Source organism: Etheostoma cragini, chromosome 1, assembly GCF_013103735.1.
Source record: "Etheostoma cragini isolate CJK2018 chromosome 1, CSU_Ecrag_1.0, whole genome shotgun sequence".
NCBI lineage: Eukaryota > Metazoa > Chordata > Actinopteri > Perciformes > Percidae > Etheostoma > Etheostoma cragini.
Window position 1 is genome coordinate 17,097,449 of NC_048407.1, and position 22,509 is coordinate 17,119,957.

General features: G+C 40.8%; 2 protein-coding genes across 3 annotated transcripts; both read right to left on the reverse strand.

Annotated features, from left to right (window-relative positions):
* Positions 1–1,157: 1,157 nt before the first annotated feature.
* Positions 1,158–11,019, reverse strand: ctdspl2b (CTD (carboxy-terminal domain, RNA polymerase II, polypeptide A) small phosphatase like 2b). Its single transcript, XM_034875551.1, has 13 exons — positions 10,766–11,019; positions 7,430–7,620; positions 6,449–6,587; positions 6,213–6,362; positions 5,827–6,075; positions 5,608–5,704; positions 3,901–4,012; positions 3,704–3,790; positions 3,381–3,443; positions 3,210–3,289; positions 2,932–3,058; positions 2,025–2,120; positions 1,158–1,887 (listed from the first exon to the last, which is right to left on the reverse strand). Exons 2-13 carry the CDS (start codon positions 7,595–7,597, stop codon positions 1,822–1,824), a joined length of 1,434 nt encoding a protein of 477 aa, XP_034731442.1. The 5' UTR covers positions 7,598–7,620; positions 10,766–11,019; the 3' UTR covers positions 1,158–1,821.
* A 466-nt stretch (positions 11,020–11,485) lies between these two features.
* golm2 (golgi membrane protein 2) lies at positions 11,486–22,228 on the reverse strand. Of its 2 annotated transcripts, XM_034872843.1 has the most exons (10): positions 21,088–22,228; positions 18,278–18,332; positions 17,647–17,749; positions 17,233–17,323; positions 16,838–16,961; positions 16,447–16,530; positions 15,689–15,964; positions 15,394–15,531; positions 13,734–13,901; positions 11,486–12,555 (listed from the first exon to the last, which is right to left on the reverse strand). In XM_034872843.1, the coding sequence occupies exons 1-10, from the start codon at positions 21,412–21,414 to the stop codon at positions 12,479–12,481; spliced, it is 1,443 nt and encodes a 480-aa protein (XP_034728734.1). In that variant the 5' UTR covers positions 21,415–22,228; the 3' UTR covers positions 11,486–12,478. The 2 variants fall into 2 exon arrangements, with proteins under 2 accessions (XP_034728734.1, XP_034728740.1); XM_034872849.1 differs by lacking the exon at positions 13,734–13,901 and having other exon boundaries at positions 21,088–22,227.
* Between the last annotated feature and the right edge of the window lie 281 nt (positions 22,229–22,509).

Sequence of the window (22,509 nt, forward strand, 5' to 3'; positions counted from 1 at the left end):
GAATCACAGTACGCAATACATACAGCACACCAAAAAAGAATAGGGGAAGTCTGGGTGTCTCCATTTATCTGCAAAGCTTTGAGGTCTGATTGTCTCTTACCATCTAATCATTTTAGGTGTGAGAGTGTAGGAAATGCTATGGGGGGGAGGGGGGATTTCTAAAAGGGGAATCGTATGGCACTGTTCAGGCAACCAAGACAAATCCAAACACTCATATTTGCTTCAACATAAAATGCACTTTGATTTAAACTGAACAAGAACGGAAACCAGTTCTACAGCGCATGCCAAATTCAGGCAGAGATTCAAGTCAACTCTTGAGGGTTTGGACTGCAATATGACAGTCAGGCATTTGAGCTTTCTGTCTTTATCACCCAGGTTCAGGCTTGTAAGGATGCAAACAAAAACATCTACATTTCTGCCTACCGTTTGTCTTCATTAAATAAATTAAAGTTGAAACAACAGAGGAGTAAAATGTCAGTTTGGCTTGAGTGTCCAGGCTGATGTCAGGCAGAAACATTCATATAGTTACCATTCTTAAACACGTTTTAAACTGCACTAAACATAAAGAAAGTTTGTAAGTAAAAAAAACTATGAAACAGGCAGTCAGTGAAGCTGACTGTTAAAACAGTATGTTGCTGGTGCCAGATTTGGCTGATACAGGGTCTGGCCATAGGTTTCTACCATGGGTAGACTTCATGACGAGAGATGTGCTACATTAGTCATAATGCTACTGCCATCACATTACAACTAAAAGAAAGAGCTCTGATTTAAGCCAGAATACTTGATTAGGAGTAAAAGACAATACTGATTATAAACAAATCAAATACTATTATTAAAGAAAGGTTAACGACACATATCACTTTGAAAATGAATAACCCTCAAACCTTTACAATATGTCAGATTTACAGGTAAGGAGATTTTTGATCCAAACATTTAAATAAGGAGCCATGTGTCCACAGTGACGCCAACACATTGATTTAAACCTCCATTTGTTAGAAGAAGAACAAAAACTATACTTAAAGTCCTGGAGTAATTCCATTTCGTTTGACTATGCAGTGGACTGTCATTAATATGCACCCGTGTTCTAACAATAAAATCTTACACGACCCCTTTTAAAACATATCTTACAAACAAAATTAAAACGCTATCTTTTTTTCCTTTTTTAAACAATGAAACACCAGTTTTACCAGAAAAAAAACTGCAACCAACAATAGAAACTGGACTCAGCTACGGAGGAATGCATATGGTTTTAAAAGGCTACAGATTGTAGGTTTGCCAAACACCAAATCAGTGTGTGTGCGTGCGTGTGTGTGTGTGTGTGTAGCTAGGAGTAAACGTACACACATGCACAGATTGATTTACAGGCCAGTCATTCCCGCTGAAAATGGTCTGTAGCCACAGAGCATAGTTATTCTTCAACACGAGCGCACCAGGGGTCGGTTTGGGTTTAGGGACTCGGCCGGGCTGGAGTTCCTCTTTACCAGGTGGCTCTTCCATATCCAAGACGTTAGAATTTAGTGTGGAGGGGATATATCCGGTACCACAGCTGGAGGGTCAGTCAAAAAGAAGAGTTTACCTGGGCTTGTTCATAGCGTGTGTCATTTTGTCTATACATTTAGAAAATTTCACCCAGATCTTTAAAAATGTTTGTTTTTCTTTTCAAGTTTTTTCTTTTTAAAAAGCAACAGTGGACTTAAAAAAAAGGCTAAAATTTTAACAGTAATGGCAATGTTGTAGTTTGTAATCCAAAGAGGGGCTTTTTACACGCATGTTCTTTTCAGTCATTTCATGTTGTCCCGTTCTGAGAGTCTGTGGTCAAGCTCAATCAGGGGGCAGCAAGTCGTGAAGCCGGAACCTCTCCCGAACGTGCGGCCGCACATCCTCGTTCTGATGAGTTCAGCAGGCAAGTGAACCGTGAAAGGAAGAGATTAAAGATCACATTAAATTACATTATCAAAAACATGACTTTGATGTAGCGGTTGTGAAACGTCCTACAATAGCTGTAGAACAGTAGAACATCTTACCATCTCAACCAACTTCTCCAGGAAGGGCACCAGCTTCAGCAGCTCATTGTCATTCTTGTCCATGAACCAGCTTTCTATGGGAATACCATTGGACAACTGTAGGGACAAAAAAACAAAAGTCAAATGCAATCAATTCAGTAACGTCTTTGTATTATTAACCAGCCTCACATTCGTCTCTCAAATGTAACAAGAGAACTGAAATCAAAATCCCTGTGAGTTTCCAACACTAATGTCACAAGACATTCTTACACTTTAATGAACCTTAGTATTGAGCTTCAGGGAAAACAAGCCAAGGAGCTGTCAAATGTCTAATGAGTCAAGCCTTTGTTTAGAATCGGGTAAATAAAATTGATCACTAGATGTGTCAGAATCTGTCCTTTTCAGCTTAGCAGCTTATAATGATTAATCAACCAACCACGTTCTGCTTCTGCTTCCTGATAATTAATCAGAGCAGCACGTGGAAATATCTGGGTTTTCCAATGAGGAAGTCCCCGCAGGTTGGGGTGTGGGAATAAAATCACGGTTTCTGGTCAGATACCAGACTAAAGTCAGTTTAATAATCCCTACCACACACAGTACACATGTGGGGCACGCATTTCACCAAATCAAACCCATATTGAGTGGAAGTTAGTTTTAAGTCTGTTGTAGCCAGCTGTATTTGTTAAGAAGCTCCATGTCGTTTGCATCAACAACTTAAGAGTTATTTTTTAAAAAGAGCTCAGTCTCATCCAGTGGCCAAAAACTACATTTCCAGGAAATTTCCAGGATTTACATGAAAATCTAGATTTTGTTTTTTCTAATTGTCTAAAATAGATTTTCTTTCGTTGACTTTGGTGACAACACTGATCCCTGACGATAACCAGATTACACAAAACCCCCCAGTGTTCTATTTTGTTTAGGTGTTCACCTGATACGCAAAGGCTTGCGGTGAATTGTCGATAATGATGGTCTTTGACAGATCTCTGCCCAAGATGTTGAGGTCCTTGATGTAGTTTCCCTGGACACAGACACAGTGCTCACGGAACAACCGGTGTCTATAGTTTCAGTAGGGAATAATAGGGCAGAGAAAGAAGAGGAAAATCAATGACAAGTTCAGAGCAATCAATTATTTAGAAAAACCACAACACTGACACCTCAACGAGTTTAGCGTGTTATTAGAACGGACTAATACAAAACATATCGTACCTCACAAGCTGCTTTTTAGGATCCAAGATGTTGAGCAGTTTGTCTGCATATACCTTTTTAGAGGCTGTAAAAAGGATAATCTGGGAAAGGGAGAAATTAAAAAAGTGAAATTACACACACACACACACACACACACACACACACACACACAAGCCGAGAGGTTACACTTACCTCATAGATTTGAGACATGCGTTCCAGAAACTCTCGAAAGAACGGCCTCAGGCGGACATACACCTGCATATGGCAACAGACGTATGCAAACACTTTAAATCAACACTGACTATGTTTACTGCAGGTCAACATACATTTTATCAAAATAGTATTTTTTTTAGTCTAGTCTATTGAATGGGATAGTTCTCCAACTGTATGACAAGTTTGTCTATTTTTGCAAGTACACCATCCTCAAAGTAAGACTTTTACAAATGCCACTTTATCCCCCTCTAGTGGCATCATTAAATAAACCTAGAGAAACGATCCTATAAGACAGCACTCACCTGGTAAATGACATCTTGAAAGAGGACGGGGAAGGTAAGTGCTGCGTCCTCCAGCTCATTTAAACTGCAGTGAACTAATGTTTCATCCTAATGAACACAACAGAGAAAATACTAGAAACCATTTCTTAATCTTTCGATACATTTCAAAATGTCGATAGCGCTTTAAAAAAAGATTTGTAGTTGCAACTATAACTGACCAGGTCGAGGACCAGAGAGAATTCAGGCGTGCTGCGTGTCTTCAGCGGCAAGGCTGGCTTACGAGTGAGCTGCTCTTCTGTCAGAGGAGGGACGTGCTTGATGAAGAAATACCTGCAAATCAAATCATCACACATACTTTTAGTCAAAACCACAATGTTCTAAAAAAATGGGAATACTTTGTTGGCTCAAACTGTCAGTTTTGCTGCTCGCTTTATTACTTTGTTGTAGGTTAGGGGATCCCTTTGGTGGTCTTGATATCATTTGCCTCATATTTCTACTATTATTTGGGGTTTGTAGTAGTTCATGCTTTAAAATTTAAGAAAAACACTTATTTTCCCCCCATACTGCCCATGGCTACCCTCTAAGAGCTTTCCCTTTAAGCCACCTCCCGAAAAAGCATCCCGTTTCCGTAGTTGTGGCAGCACCGGTGTCTGGCTTCAACAAGTTTACAGCAGGACTTTGTATCGTAGAAAAAAACAATAAAAGGCATATAAACCAAATATGACACAACCGGACACATTTTAACAGCAGTTTGACCCGAAACTGAGGAGAAATTAACAACATTGGCAGCCAAGATAGATAGAATAGAATATAGAATATAGCAAAACATTATACTGTCAAAAAAAAAAAAAAAAAGGCTTCTGAACCAAATACCACATAACCGGACAAGTTTTAACAGTATTGTGACCCCAAATCAAAACTTTGGGTGCCAAGATTATATATTTCACTGCAATTAGCATGTAGAAACGTGTGACAATGTTAACGCCGTTCATAAAATAAAAAATAAATAAATAAAAATAAACTCCATTCCTGCCAACCAGATTCAGATGACCAATCATAGAAGGCCGGCTCAGTGTCACGTAAAAGGTCGGGTTATGCTTCTGAGGAGGCTCCACGCAGAGATTTCGTCTTAGCCTACATAAGTGGCCTGAAGTTTATACTGCTGCAGTGGCGTGTTCGTCGATCTCTTTAAGGGAATAGCAGGGGCGGCGTGTGTGTGTGTGTGTAAGAGAGAGAATGTGTGTGTGCAAGTGAGAAAGTGACGTGATTTGCTATGGAGAGAGTACCGACTCTGGGGGCATAGTGAGAGAAATAAAGTGTCTCCCCTGTGCTTTCTGACCAGTAAAGTAAAACTTCTCGTTGATTTATGGGGAGTGAGATCCAGGAAATGAGCAGGGGAAATGCAACACTACCGAGCCACGGCCAAGCATCCCAGTTGTTGCGGCCTGTTTTGCCGTGTAGTTTTTGAGAGGTGCACAGCAAGCTACGCCATAGGGTCCAAATCTTCAAGAACGTACCCACAGCATTGATTAGGTTGAAATCAGATCGTTCAGAAAAGTGGGAAATCTGAACGTTTTAGCTCACAGAGATTTCTCTTAAATAAGTTTTGCTTATGATTTGAAGCTCTGGCCATGTTTTACATGACAATCCAACACAACATAATCGATATGACAGAATATACAGAAAAGTATCACCTTTAACATTAATCTTGACTTGGACAAAATCAAATGTCTCCGTCTGCTACAAACAATGTTCCCATTTGCAGAGGGTAACGTTTGTCCCACGCCTCTGCTTACCCCTCATCTTGTTTAAAACTATCCCACTACCCCTTGCTTTTCAAATATCTGCATTTTGGGTTTGTTGTAAATACTGTTCAATGGGGTCTAGCTATTAGACTACTCATTTTATGAGTGAGTGTTACTCACGGGTCAAAGACTTCCCAGTCTTCTTCATAGGTAGCCTCTGGTGGTACTGCAGTGGGAGGAGCATCCACATATGCCATGTCTGGACTGGAACCTGGAGCTTGGACCACAACAGGAACAAAATGTGAACAAGATTGGAAACATAAAACACCAAGATATTTTTTACCTGAAAAAGAATTAAAATGTGTTTCAAGACTACGTGTTCCTAACTGCATTATCTACCTGTGAGGGGAGGAAGGTCAGCATCAGCACAGAGCTCTCCATCCCTTGCTGCGGGAGATACCTCTGGGATGTGTGGAGGTCTCATAGGTGGCAGCTGTGATACACTAGAGTAGAAGTTAGTGGTAGCACACAGTTCCTGTGTAGAAGTGGCTGTGCTGGTGGGCGTCTCCACAGCTTGCTCTATGTCCAGCTGCTTGATTATCTCCTCGGCCTCTAATGCCTGGTCTGGGGAGTCGGAGCCAGACGAGGCTGAAAAACACATACAAAGAGTTTGAGCGGTGTACTACCCCAACATAACTGACAACAGTCATCACCGCTATGATGTGCTATCGGTTTGAGCATGAAGCCAGCTATAAATCAGATAGGCCGCCTCAGGATCTATTTACCATTTTTAGCTGGTGAGAAGAAGTTGAAAACAGGGGAGAAGATGGTCCCAAGAAGTGTGGTTCGGGGGGGGCTGGCGGGTAGCTCAACGGCCGTCGTCTCCTCCAGACTGCCATTGGGCTTCTCCTTACTCCTGTCGTGATTGGTTGCTTCTGGAGAAGAGAAGTGACAGGTTTATGCAAGTTACCGAAGAAAGGTGGAAAAAAAAAAGTTGTGCTTTTCTTTGAGAGCCACTCACGTCCATTAAGGGAGCCTCTCCTGCCAACCCTGCTGATAGTCCGGCCGGGGGTGTTGGTGTTAGGAGTTGTGGAGGTGATCAGGTTGTTGTCCACATCGCAGTGGATGCGTGTCTTCTTGGCTGGGCTCTCCTCCTGCACCTTAAGGAGACAGGACATCATGTACAGGGTTTCTGCAGGTTTCACCAAGTCAAATCTAAGACTTTAAGATCTCTAAGAATGGAACTCAAGACCTTTATCACACACACACACACACACACACACACACACACACACACGGGAGAGCTGCGATCAGGGCTGTCGTCTGCTAGAGACCCTTCACAGCAGCTAGTTGTTAAAACATTCTAAAGCATTATAATGACCATCACCATCCAGTTAAACAAGTTCAGTTTTGTTAAACCTGTCACTATGACACTACAAACACGTAAACAGGGTTAAAGAAGGGAAGGCATTTAGATCTCCCGATCACGTTTTACTAAATATTGGCTGATATCGATCAGTGGACGATTATTAATTTCGACAGACTAGTATTATACTACAAATCTTAACTTAGGAATTATGAGAAAATGCAGGGAGGACCGTGAAAACATCTCAAAGCCCCAGTCTCTTTCCAGAGGAAAAGCCTCTTTTACCCTGGTTGAATTTTCCACTTGTTACAGCCTCCTGTTCCTGCACACCAACTCTGTGAGCCAGAAGCTAAAATTAGAACCAAGTCCGAGTTCTCAGACAAGCTGCTGCATTCCTCCAGACATTTCCTGGGAAACACGACACTGCATTAAGAAACACTGTATTTAACTCTGCAACCTGGAGAGCACATTGCTAAATACAGTTTTTAAAACAGAAGTGCCTTAGGTAGCCCTGTAAAAACCAAACACACGGAGGAGGACTATTTTTCAATGCTTCCAGAAGGGGCACCACACTCTTATAGGCATTGAAGTCAACTACAAAGCAGAGTCATTTGATGTGATCAATGAGGTAGTTACCTTAACAGCATTTCCTCTGATGAACTTCTTGATGGTGGAGAATATGCCCCTCCCTCCACTAGTAGGAGTGTCCTCTTCTACTTCTGAATGCCTCCGCTTGGTACGGGATGGGCGGCTTGCCAGACTGGGGTTCGGCTGCTGAGACGCCTTACGCATTCTCAGCCTCATTGTTTTAGCAGTCACATGTAAGGCTGTTTTTCAGAAAATCAGACACAGGAAAAGATGGCAGAGCGAGGAAATCAATACAACAGTACACCCAAGGAAACTCATTTGAGCAAATACTCAAGTGATAAGGTGGACAGACCAGTTGTTTCACCAGTCTAAACGGTTCTAACTTTTAAAATGTCTAAGTTTGTGGGGCGTATCTCTTGGTAGTGGGGTAATGCTGGTGCTTTTTCTGCTAACATCTGGATGCATTCAAGATCCCATTTCACTTACATCACAGTGGATCACGGCAGCCACAGCTGGCTTGCCTTTCATTTGTACAGTTAAAAAACACACATTTTTAAATGTTTTTTCAAAGGTTTTGAATCTGAGGTGCAACCTATTTGAAGAAAACAGACTCATTGTTCTCTTAAACTGAGGGATTTAATTGGTCAGCATTGTCCTCCACAATGCACGAGGAAAACTTAAAAACTATTCAGTGAAAATGAATTGTCTGTCAGCAAGCATGGCAGCATCTTTTGTTTATGTAACAGCAGCTGGCTGAAAATGTCTCGACATATCCACAACCTGTCAGGGACCCTAAACACACAACGGTACCCTCTCTATACATATTGTAAATGGTACATATTGTAAATGTTCTTCACTACATCTGCTTTCCATTTACACCAGGGTGTATCCATGAACACACCAGAGGTGCACGCGTGAAAACACCAACAGGTGACTACACAGCTTCAGAGTACATGGTAACATTAAAGTAACAGGCACGCAGGAAAAGTACAGGAAGCCGGAAAGCAACCTTTCGTGAACATTAATGTACCAGTTTGAGACGAAAACACTGATATTATAGCACCCAACATTGTTTGTAAATAAAAACTTTTTGATTGGAGGGGTGCCATTGAAAAACGTCAGCTACACAAAAACATCTATCAAGGAGATTGTTTTTGGGCTTAAAAAGGTCTGGCTGATCAGGACTCCGGGCGCGTTCAGACCAACAAAAGTGAATGGCGCAGGGTTGTGCGGCAGTGTGAGTGTCACTTTAATGGCTCATTTGCGTGACATCCTTTTAACCTCCCAACCCCAATGTAGCATAAGTAAACTTTATATTTCACAATTATTGTTTCCGTCATTTTGACATTTCTGACCACAATTGAAGGTAGCTTGATTCCACAGGGAAAGAGAAAACAGACGGAGGAACTGTGCTTTGTTGTGGCAAAAAGAGGCAGTGATGTTTCCTGATTACCGTACGGAACTCTCACCTCAAAACGGACTGACAAGTATGATCGCCGGTGCCAAGACCATGCTTAGCCACCTCAGCATGGCGTTGGGTTGCATTTCTTCAAAAGGTTTTTCCTCTCAACTTTAGTACAGTATTACATAAATACTGTAAAAAAAAGATAACCCAACAGGTTGTCCTAAATCAGCATTGCTGATGGTCTCTGTGCTGGTCTTTGCAGATGCAATGTTTGTAAGTGATTATTCTCATCAGTGTTTAAACACCACCATCACATTAAAGTTGTTTGTAACTGATGCCTCAACAATTCAAAACTAATTATTTTATCTCCTATGCATTTCCCTGAAAGCTCATGGGAGATTCTTAGGCATTCGGATTAACTTGAGTCTGTTTTAAACATTTTTACAGATGTTCACAGAAATACTACTACAGTATGCCTATTATTTGTAGTTAATGCAACTCTTTGAATGCTCTGTCTTTCCTGTGCTGCTTTTGTACACTGCATACATTAGTATGTACAAAACAAGTTATTTTCTGTTTCTGCTAAATAAAATAAATAAAGTGTATGATATTTAATCGCGCCATAGCTTGCATGGCAACAACGCCATGACTGCTAGACATTCCACCCCCTAGAAGTCACCTACTAAACAAGGAGGATGCACTTAACTAGGTAAGAGCAAGTGAGCGGGAAATAACAACATGCATGCCACCGAGACTACATGAGCGAGCTAACAAACGGAGAAACAACCAGGGCCTCGCTTGTTCGCCAACCCTCCCTCTGCAAAAATTATTCAGAGGCTAATGTTGGCTAACTTGCTCAAGACCTGGCCAAAACATATATATTAGCTAATTGTTAACGAAATATTTAGGCAAATTACACATTTTAGCCCACATGAATAACACGTGCCCAAATCAACGTTTGTAAAAGTTTCCCGAAATACACACGATTATCAAGCTTTTGCACTGCTGCACTTCACTTACCTAAACTAACGTTACAAGAGGTCGCGTGTCTGAGTCAGGGTTATGAAGGTGTGCAACATGACTGTATAACGTTTCAAGTAGTTTCTTTTAACAGGCAGATTTAACAAGTGGCGCTTATAGGTAACGTTACACTGTTAATACAACTCGGTGATGTTAGCGTTTCACCAAGGCGAGACCCTATAGGCTAACTTGGCGTAAGTAAGCCAGTGCGGCACCTTAAATTGAACCAAAAACGTTAACATAATTAACTAAAGTAAGGAAAATTAACTTAGGTCACTGCCGTTATGTGTGCCGAGTGGGTTGACTCAAGGTTATCCACTGAGTTTAATGGGAGTGAAATTCGTCAGACATAGTTAATCAAAACAGCTAACGGCAGTTAGCTAACATAATCTAACGCTAGCCAAATAATCTGTCGATCCCGTCGACGTTACCTTTAGCTAACCATGCAATTGGTGAGATTTCTTTTGTCAATTGCGGGGACGTTACACGAACACTTCTAGCTCAACATTCACTAGAAGGATATTAAAATAGAAAAGACGAGTGTTAGCTAGCTAGCTAGCTAGCTATGTAGCTAAACCTAGCGTTAGCACAGTTCAGTTGCGGAATGCTACTTAACATTCGTGGGTTTAACATGATGAGAACAGTTACCATTATACTTAATATGATTGCAAGTATTTAGTGAATGACGTAAGGTTGAGCCCAAATAATCTAAAATGTCGAGTCTACAAGCGGTTAGTTAGGTCCGTGGTAGGCCGTGTTTTAGCTGCCCTTAGCTGTGCAATGTTAACTTAGCACCGCTAGCTTGCCGTTAACGCTACCTAGCCTTCTTGAAAACTGCTTCGGGCTAACAGATGTGCACCGGCAGGGAAGGAAAACATTTATCCTGATTAGGCAACGTTACATTAACCGCACGCCAAAGACAGATGAACGAACAATGTTGGTTAACGTAACCGACTTACTTTACAGTGATCCGCAGTGTCTGGCGTTAACGACTCAAGACCGCTTAACCATCACAACAGAGCCAGTGGTTGTTTTCGTGATCTGAGACGACTTTTTCTGTATATCTACTCAAGGTCCGTCTTCGAAACGACAAATCGTTGTGTTACCAGGCGCCATTTCCCGCCTCTGCTCAGTCTCTCCAAGGCAGATACCCGTATGGGACACAGACACACCCCCTTACCTCTGAAAAACACCAGCCAGTCTATAGCGAACACTATCACTTGGCTTTTCTTTTCTTTTTTTACAGCTTTCATTAGTGTAGAGAACGTTGGAAGCCAGTGACCGTCAATGTGACGAAAAAATGATCATTTAATTAATTATGAGAATCTCTCGAAAAATAATGACAAACTTTCTCAAAATTAGGATCTCAAAATAATGACTTAGAATATTCGTTATTTTTAGATACTAACTCATTATTTTGAAAAAGTTTCTCATAATGACATTACAGAATATTTTTCATCACATTGGTCGAAATGGGCTTCCAAAGGTCATTTACGCATTTCTTGCTGAATATACTAAACATGTTCATCACAACTGAAAAGAACAGTATATTACATATATAAAAAAGAATACAGGTGCTAACATCCAATCACTTTTGCAATTAGAAAACAGCTAACCAACACTAAAAACTTGAGTTATCCACTCACTACTGATGACAAACATCTGCATTGATTCTCAAGCACATAACTGACAAATGACGAAGCATCACCTTTAATAAAATAAAATTACATTCAATGTGCTTTCCCATGAGAAAATTTCCTGGCTGCACAAACAGAACGGATTTCTTTTTTACAGATTTTCTTAAAAGTTGAGGCAATAGGTTTCCTCCGTACAAATGGTAACAGTACAACTACTTTATGTAAAAGAGACCTCATTAATGGAAGCATGTATGGTATACAGTATGTCAGTTCTATATGTGCTTGGTTATTCTTTGCACACTGTGGAGGATAGTAACATTGCTCTAAGTATTGCTTAAGCATCAATATTTTGCAGTTTGATTAATAAAAAGTTTCAAATGCATGCAATGGCATCATTTAAAAAAAACAGAACAAGGAGCAATTTTGAGTGTCTGTCACAAAGAAAGAAAATGATTTAATAGGCCATAAGCAAAGTCCTTGGCATTTGCAATCTATTCCAACTCCTGTAAATGAAAAAATGGTCTTCCGTGTAAAAGTCCCAAAATCATGTTAGAAAGAAAAATGCTGAATTAGTCTCCTTGATAAACATCCCAGGTAAAGAGTTTGTTTAAATCAAGCAACAGCAACCTGAAAAGAAAACTAGAAAAAAAAAAAAAAGTTTGACCTTGTAGTTCAACTGCGAGTCAACGGGGCTCGTTCAGATCACTCCATAATAAACTCAGGCAGGTATCAAATAACAAAACCCGACAGTCCGTGTACAGTATATCATCTCTACTGCCATAACTTAGAACCATTAGCAAATTAACAGCAGCTCAGAACAATGCCATGATTATTTTCTTCTTTGTGATATTGTACACTATTCAGAATGAATTCAATATTTGCAATGTCTGTTTTTCAAAATAGTCCATGACACTGAGGATGCACTCTATAAATTCTTAAACATACTGATGTTCAAACTATTTTCTCAAGAAAAGACCTTGGTTGTAGAGGAAGGTCTGAATATTGTTGATGAGTTATAATTGTGTGAGCTCCCATTCAGAGAATGTCAATGGCTTGATGTCTTTTCCCATAATCTACAGCCCGGTCTGCCTGCATGTCCCGATCCTCATCATCTGGGAAAGAAGAAAAAATGACAGCAACACAAACATTAGAAATTAAATAACAGACAGTACACTCAATAAAGTGCTGTAACAATACTCCATTGTCAGATAAGAAAACTGATAGTTAAGATAATTAAATGCAAACTTATGTCCTCCGTATCAGTCCAATCACACCAATAGCTTGATTCCAAACTGTTACAGCGTACATCCATAAAAGAAATGTTCACATACAGTACAGTCAGGAAGTAGTAGTTGTTTGTTATTTTGGATAAACGTCAGCACACTGGATATGAAATCAAACAATGAATCCAGGTAAAAATGCTGACTTTCGGCTTTAACGGTTTAATCGAATTTGTGTTAACAATGTAGGACTCACAGCCCTTTTTTTCAAAGTTTGCCTGACTTTATTGAGTGGATACATCTAATTTCGGTAGAAATGCTTCCTACATCCAGCAAATTATTAGCTTCCTTGTTGGTCATTATAATAACAAGGACATCCAAGATTTTTACTGAAATTAGACTGTACACAAACTGAACAGTTCAACACAGAAAAACATTCCAAATCACAGCCAAAAAAACAAAATAGTATTCTACAAATGTAGTATTGTTACACTTTTACAAATCCAATAAGCAATCAGGAAATGTCAGGAAACAAAAATAAAGAAAAAAAACATGTACATGCATTTCAGTAGTTCTAGGAGAACACAGACACATGAACAAACACAGTGAGCTATATTTGTCTACTGGTCTAGATGTGGGTCAGATGTTTGGTGAGCACAGACAGGTGGTATAGCTAAAAAGCAACAGGCAGGAGAGAAAATAGATGGCAACTCAATTACTCTCACAGAACCGTAAGTTCCTGGGTCAAGATTTCTCCATACATAGGAGAATAAGGTGCAAAGGTTGCTTACTGTGCCTACACAGTAACAATGTCTGACACAATTCAGCTACTCATCCCGAGCTGCAGACATAGCAGCCCTGCTTTGACCCAGAAGGTGTTTTGGTCATGATTCTTAATTATCTGTAGTTTGTAATGGATTCAAGGATCAAACTCAGGGTACTGTGAGCTACTCTAAACTGTCGGGACAGATGCAAGAGGGCGGCAGCAGGACAGGGGTCGAGGGAGGGAGTAAGGGAGGAATGGTGGATACACATCTGGACAGGCAGTCCAGTCCCCCGGCCTGGCTCACCTTGAACGTCTTCCTCCCCACCATCACCATCCTCTTCCTCATTGTAGGCCAGCTCGGCCTGCTTGTCGGCCTCATACTCACCCACGTTACCATCATCCCCATTGTAGTCCGCTAGCTTAGAGCCGTGTTGCGGATCTACTGGGGACTCGTTCTCATCAAAGAACCGGCCTGCAGGAGGCAGAAAAGGGCCTCATCAGGAAGGGAGGGAAGCGGATGCAGTTGTAGGAAGACAGGGAGGAATGGGTGAAATACTGCATAATGAATGCATGAAGGACTAAGGGACTGCATGAAGAGGATGAGGTGAACGGATACATGGGGGCAGACTGTAATTAGAAGACAAGTGTTTCTGAAGAGTAAAGGAAAGTTAATCATGGACTTGAAAGCAAAGAGCCAAGTGGAAACAAACGTAGTTCCCTTTGTAATAAGGAACTGTTTAAAGTATGGAGAGCATCGAGTTCTCACTGAGATAGTGGTTTGATCATTGTTATAATCCAATGAATTAAATTCAATAGCCCTGCAGTAAATACTATCTTATGCTCAGCTTTTGTTGGTAGTGTGAGAAGTGTTAATTCAACTCAAGGGTCATTTTTACGCCGCTTAAGGCCAAAGATACAGTGTGGTGTTTTTATTTTTTTAAATACCATTTAAGTGTTTCTAACATGCAGCTTTAGATACAGAGGCCTTTGTTTGGCCAGTTTAACCTTGTTAAAAATGATTTGTTATTATTTTTATATGGCTTCTTTGATCGGAGGTTTCTAAAATTGCAGAAAAACTGATCATAAAATATGCACAATGAATAAATCAACTTAACTCAAATGTGTTTTTGTCCTCTGATCTATACTGCCTGCCCAATCTTTATCACACAGGCATCTGGAGCAGTTTATGTTCTATCAGATTTCAGATGACACTGTTGATCACAACATCACTGGGTGGGACACGAGATTCTGAGTCAGGTAGCGTCTTCAAGCTGTTCGTGTCTAGTGAGCACCCGGCACTGCTATAAATGAGACATCTGGTAGGTGTTGAGTGTTAATTTGCCATAATAGGATGCAAGTATAATGAAATCAAAAAGGCAGAAAAAGAGAATGAAGACGTGAACAGAATGCATTCAGTGTTTTAAGCAGCAGAGCTGCAGGAGGTGAGGTGGATGTATGTAAGGGAGATGGAAGAATAGAACATGACAACAGGAGGAGGGAGAAAAGGCAGCGGAGCACGAGCCGGGCAGCAGGAAAAGCATCATCTGGGGCCAGGTGCGTCATGTGTCTCCTCTCCTCTGCAACTGAGCCCTCTCTCTCTCCTCCCTTTTAGTGCTCCTAGTCGTTGTCAAACATGACTTACATTCAACTAACTTCAATGAAAATGTGTTAGGTAGAAGTTTGGGTGTAACAAGTTAGTAATGGGCAAAATTCACCCAGATGGCATGACACCAAATGTATTTTACTCTGTGTTGATCACAGAGGGGCTGCGAGGCAGTAGCTAAGCACAAAGGCAGAGCTAACAAGAATAGCTTTGATTGTACTTTTTCATGTGTAATGTTATTTTCCCCCACCGCTTCACAAATCAAAAAGTTAATAATAATAATTAAAAAAAGCACTTCCTACCAGAACCTCTCTGGCAAATTACAGTATTATCTTTTTCAAAGTGTTGAGGAGGAACTCACTTTGGCGGTGGTGTACTGGCTCTGCTGGAATTTGGTCTTTGGCGCGGTGAGGTTGGATGGGGTTGGGCTCCTGGGCAGGGTTGGGGGGCAGAGGAATCCCCTTCAAGTGTTCGCTCTCCCCCTTGACATTATCAGGAGCTGACAATAAGAGAGGGTTAGGTTCTATTGTAAACCACCTCCTCACCTGCTATGACTAAATCTCCTGCGCTACAACACAACTACTTCACAAACAAGGGCAAAATAGGCTGACTATTATAATTAAAAACCAATGTAATAGAGGTGGTGGACTCTGTACCTTGGAGTTGTCTTTGCTGTTCTCCCAGTTCATCTGCCTTGATACCCGCCTTGTTGTCTTCTTCAAACACTATGGGCTTGTCTGCCTGTTTGACAGCTGGAGGTGCAACCACTGCTGCTTGGGCCTCCACTGGGTCCTGCTGGAGCCTGGGTTGGTCCAGGGACAGGCCCTGGCCCCCGGGGCCATCCGCTGCTCCGACTCCAGGTCCCGCACCAGCTCCCACAACCACGTCGGGGGCCTCATCATGCTTCTGAGTGATGGCTGGTTTCTTCAAGGCTGTTGATAAATAGAATGGCACAGTGAGAAAGTTTGGAAAGTACACATTTTTGTGTTTAACTTGCCACAAGGACAGAAATACGGAAGGCATCTAGAGCCGTGAGCCCAGAAAAGCTGTTCTTTAGACATCACATTCAGGGACATACAAGCGAGTAGACCCAGTTTTTAAACGGTAAACTCATATGTTTGAACAGGCTGACTTTAATTCTCTCACTCTTAGCAGTTTGCAGTCCTCTCAACAAGTTGCAGATTCAAAATCATAAGGCAGCCAATGAGTCTATATTTAAAAGCAAATCAATCTCCACTGGCACTGGGAACATCTTTATTATTGTTATACTTTACCTTATTTTGTCAATAATTGCTAAAAAAAACTATATTATATTATATGTATATTCCTTCTACATAATTTCTGACAGTCATTACATCACTGGGTTTGCCAACCGAACAATTGTAGTCACTTACTTATAAGGGATGTTGCTTACCATATTGCACATCATCGATTTTCCCCACCTCACTGTCTTCAATACCAGGCATGCCAGCATCACTGCCGGGCTTACCCATCTCTTCTGTAACAGAGCAAAGGGAAAGAGATTTAAGCAGTGGGTTGATGTTAAAATTATTTTGACAGGTTCTCTTTTACACAACAACAGGACACATACACATACAATAACGTGCAGAGGAAACTGACAGATTGTAATTCATATCATAATTCAGAGTTTCCCTCCGGGGATCAATAAAGTATTTCTGATTCTGATTAAATTCTTAACAGATTTATATGAGCAACTGGTGCATTTTGTTCCAGCTATCAAATGCTACATTTAGCATAGCTAAGACAGTGTAAACTTTGGGTTGACACGGTCACGCCCGCTGTACCTTTTAAATCTGTACTCTGGTGCCGGTGAGTGGCCACTGTATGGCGCTCTCCAACCATCTCCACCCCGTGGGCTCCCTCTGCACGTCTCCCTGCTACTGCACCTTTTTGGCCGTCCATTACACTCTGAAGGATTAAAAGGTGAATTAGAAAAAGGAGCATATGGAAAATGGAGAAAAGAAGAGCTTTAACAGGAATAGACACAAAGAGGGCAATTAATTGAGTTTGGCTGCTACTGTGAGTACATCTGTGTTAAGAAATCTGGGTGTAATGAATACATGCTTCATTGCTGACTAAATGCAGTGCGTATCGGAGGGAAGGGGACCAAAACCTTTCATTTACTAAAGAGTCACAACATGGTCGCTATCTTGTTTGTTGCGATTTCATCAATACTGACCAGTCTTAACTTTGATGCTTCTTCCTCCAACGTCTTTTTTGCTTCTTCATACTCGTCTTTCAGTTGTTCAATTTGACGTCCACACTGTAAACTAGTTAACACATATTGCTTGTTAGTTTCAAAACTGAGCTAAGTAAAAAAAAAAAAAACTTATGACACAAAATAAGTGAAGCATCACTGGGATCAGATCAGCCTTATAACAAGGCAAGTTAACAGGAAATTAATCTAACCAATGACCTAATATATATATCACCAAATATCCATTCAAAACCAACTGTCTTAATAATTGATAATTAGAAGCATAAGTATATATTTTGAGAAGTGTTTCAGACATAAAGTCACAGCTTCTTGTAGTAGGGAAAACCCCAAGGGCAATCACTAAGGGTGAGAAGAAGTAATAAAGATTCAACATACCTCTCATACTCCAGTTTTCTTTCCAAGGTAGTGCTGTTTTTCTTCACTTCTCTTAGCTGCTCTTCCTGTTTCATGAACTCCTGCTTCAGCTCCTTAAGCTGCTCTGTTTGCAGTAACACAAATACATATACACAATATTTTAAGAGAATTACTTCTTTTCTGTTAAATCAGGGGTCTTAACCAAGGACCCCTTATCAGGGATGGATCAGGGACCCCCTACTAATTATATTGTATAGAACTAAGTTGCAGATTAAACTGGTCCTACTGTTAATTGCAGGGCAGCCTAAATCCTCTATGCATGCATTTTTTGCATGGAACACTAAGCTATTCAAAGAGCCTGATACTTGTTGGCTTGATTTTATAAATCATGGTTTAATGTTAAACATACATGTGGCAAACATCTGTGGATGGCCTTAGTGACTACATTGACTTTAGGACAGAAAGCAGTGGGGTGTTATATGTGCTAATAATATGTTGGATTCAAGTTAAGATTTTTTTTTACATTTTTGACACAACAACTCGTTATGTTAATGTTAACTGAAATGTTTCCAGAAGACACTTTCTATCATAATTTCCCTATGGAGGGATTCTGTGTTGGACAGTGCCCTCTGCTGGCCAGACAGGCTCGTACCTTTCAGGCGCTGGATTTCTGTCATTTGGGCTGTGACATCACCCTGCACCTTCATCTTTACAGAAAAGAAAGAAAAAATGAGTTTTATCATCAAGCTACATATATTTGAACTCTTCTACACCTTAAACAACAAAAGCCTACAACATGCAATATGAAACCGAAATCGCAACACTTAGATCCATGAACCTGTGTTGAGGAGTGAAAAGGCAGAATCGCGCCACACGCCTTCCAACTCGCAGAGTTATCCTTCCCGCCCAGATCCAATGCTACCACATCTTTAAATCACTATTAGTTTTAGTCATTTTGGTTTTGATTAATCAACATTGAAATTATTCAATATCAATAAATAAGGTATCTGTTGTATTACTGTGTTGCAAAGTAGGATGTAATCAAGGACAAAACGATGCCATGTGGCAGAAAAAAAGTTATATTATGTTTACGGAGTATAAGTTTCCTATATATCCATACCCCCCCCCCCCCCCAAAAAAGAATCAAGATTTATATGGAATCGATACAAAACAGCAGATGTTTTTTCTTGTCAGAAGTGCAATTTAAATAGAAGAAATATTACTTTATCTTAACTTAAAATTTAGAAATAAGAAAGGCTTATTTATTGCAATGGCCATATGGTTAAATGTAAATGTTTAGTGCCGCCCATGAAAATTCGGATTAAAGAAATGCCATTAAATCAGAGCATGCTTTCCTCCCATCCCAAATGCTATGTGGAGTAGCCACACCCTCCTTCAGAGCGCTTTGGAGGAAGGTCTGGCAAAGTGAGACTAGTATATAATATAATTTCGTAAAGTTTATAAAGCTTTTTTCTCATCCCCGGAGTGGAGCTCTAGAGTTATACATGTTTTAGCTGACGTGTATAACGAGAATGGGCTCCATGACTTTATTGATCTGAGACTGTCTTACTAATTTCCTGGAACATCTTTATTTTTGTACTTCTGTTTCTGAAGTAGGACTTACCTCACTCCTAGGAAAAACTTTCTCAAGAAACGCTTAACTTCTCCAATCTGTACCCTCAGCTCAGATGGACTTATAGTCTCATTCATGCATGTGTATTGGGAATGCAAGGATGTGAAGCTTATTTGGGGTGAGGTCTGCCCCATGTTATCTAATGTACTGGATGACAGTGTACCATGTTCTGCCGCTGTGCTACTCTTGAATGATTCCTCCACACTAAAGATGACATGTTTGAAAAAAATGTATGTTCCTAACAGGCATTACAGCTATCCAGAAAATGCTGGCCCTACGTTGGAAACCTCCACATACAATCACTAAGGCCCAATGGATTTACACATACACAGACGTAGTTGATATGGAACAATCAGTGGCAAGAATGCACAGTGCTGGAGTCAATACTATTTTAGCGTGGCAAACAATGGCAGATACGATTAAAAAACCTGTCGCACTGTTGCTTGCTCTGGAAGGAACTACTAGAACTGTTGGGTCCTTGTAAATTATGGAGTAGGGTCTAGACCTACTCTATCTGTAAAGGGTCTTGAGATAACTCTTGTTAGGAATTGAAACTATAAATTAAATTGAATTAAATTGAAATCGCTGTAATTCACTACCTGTAAATACATTGTTGGTTAAGTGGTTGGAATATGCCAATTTTGTAGTTGGAAAGATGTACTTCTTTGAGTCTAAATACAATACAATACAACAAACAGTTGTTCACAAAAGAAAAAGAACTATAAGCTGGCATGATCCATTATTACACCTAATAGATACAAGGCACAGCCTGCTGTACTTTACTTAAACCATAAAAGCCTCAACTGTCCCTATTTTGTCTGCATTGCAGGCCTCTCCGTATGTAGCAATAGCATGCATCTCTGTTGAAACAGGGTTGGGCTGTTGACAAAAGAAAGTGGTATAACTGCTATTCAACACCTAACCTTATCTTGACTATGGAAACGGGGAGCCGGATCCTGGAGTTTCCAACCAAGAAACAAGGGAGCTTCTTTATTTGACACATGTCCATCTATTCGTGCCTCAACAACAACAAGAAAAATATTGTTGTATCTCTTACACAAACAGCGTAACAGTATTTAACTATTTAGATGCCAAAATGGATTTTAGTGTCACAAATGATGAATATTTTTGGGAATAAAACTTGAAATGGTCTGTGGCTTACAAACACAGTACAGTGTAATGGTGAGCAGAATAATTTATCCAGTATGAACCTTTTTCCTATTAGGCAAGCTGATGACAATTGTTGATTTAGCCATTCAATATTATTTTAAACTACTGGATGTTCTTTGGTGTTCACAGTCTGGTCTTAATTTCAGAACTTGTTTGCTGAGCATGTATAACTGTTATGTGTGTATGTCATTATAAGCAGCATTATCATCCTGGTCACAAAGTAACTACCTCCACTCAAAAAGATGTGAGGAAGCTGGATGTGTTGTAGTCAAGGACAGCTTTTCAGCTAACCATGAACAAAACAAAGTGTTTATTAAGTGTACGACTCATTAATTATCAATAGGTAGTGATGTGTTTGTTTATTAGGAACTAACCTTTTCTCACAATTAGCCAGTAATCTTGCAGAAAGTCATCTTCTGCTTTTAATATGATGTCTGTTGTTTGAGAGCATTAACCCTTTACAGTATAACCGAAATATAGACACACAATTGATCCAGAGCTAGAGTCAAAACGCCACTATGATGCTTGACTTTGCTACAGTGTTATTGTTACCTAGCTTTACCTGAGAATGGTTGAGTCCGGTCTAATCCCAGTCTACTACTAGACTTGAGTTAGTATCAGTGAAATATAACCGGGGTTAGGATCAGCTGCTACTCTACCTTTTCATCAGTGCACTTTTTGATAAACGCCTCCCGGGCCTGCAACTTGCCCTCCAGGACGCTGTAGTCTCCATCCTTTTGGTCGATCTGCTTCCTGTTCGTGTCCACCTGCATCATCAGCTCCGAGTTCCGCTTCTCCAGGCGGTTCCGCGCCGCGTCCGTGCGCTTCACCTGCGTCTGTACCTCCGCCAGCTCATCCAGCAAGTGGCTGTGCTTGTTGGACACCGTCCAGTAGTTGAAAGACAGTATGGCGATGATCAACATCAAGAAGATGAGGATGAAGGACGGGAGGCGGCCTCCCCGTCGGTTTGCACCAAACCCAACCATTTCAAAAAACAAAGTGAAACGTTACTTCAGGTTGTTACCGCAACCTACAGAGCTCAACGAGAGTAGTCTCCCGCTGTGAAACCCACCCGTCTACGTGACATGCCGTGTATATGCAGCAACCAGTCGAAAAAGCAAACACTACTACTACAGACAGGCAGTCTGTGTGGTGTAGTCGCGAACGTTAAAGACTTCACATTTCTACTGATCTTGACACTCCTTCCTCCTTCCGCACACAAGGCATCTTCTCTGCAAATCGTCCAAAGTCAGTAGGTTAGATAAAAAACGCCCGCAGGGACGTGGCCTAGCTCAGCTGGCAACGTTCAACAGAGCAGACGACACTCGACGTGGACGCCACACGACACCGTGGCAGCGAGGAGTGCAAATACAAATCCCACAGCTAGTAGCTAACGTTATTTAGCCCTAATGTTTGCCTCCAGCTAGTAATTTGACATGGTCCTTTGGTAAGCCGCGGTAGGGCTGTCTATACTGACGTTTGGAGCTATTTTTATCACAAAATCCCTGCCAAACAAGACCACTAATGATTTTCGATTTCGACCTGTAACGTGAAAACGCTGTCCAGCTAACACTTCACACTTGCTAGCAAGAACGGCAGATGCGAAAACACAATTAGCGCATGTCAGACAGAAAGGTACTATCTTATCTTGCGGAGAATGGATATAATCATTGTAATAGAACTAACCAAATCCTAACAAACACTGAGGACACAGGCTTTGTACTCTCCACCTTTCACTGCCTAGTGCCTACCAAACATGATTTATGCGCGGTGTGGACCTAGGTGGAATCCGTCTGCGCAGCTTCCGCTCTACTGAATCAAAGCGCAAATACATTTCGGTACATATCTCAAAAGCGATAATTCTGAAGATTATGATAACATGATAAATTAGATATCGCGAGCATAGACCATTAATACAGTCTATGATCGGGAGTTGTGCCCAAAGACCGGAAGCACATTGGTTACTGGTTCTCTTAGCTTACCCATGGTGACTGAAAGTTATTATGCAATACGGGTTTTTAATGTTAGTCTTAGCCTATAAAAAGCCTATATATCAAATAAAGATTTTTGGTCAATTCAAG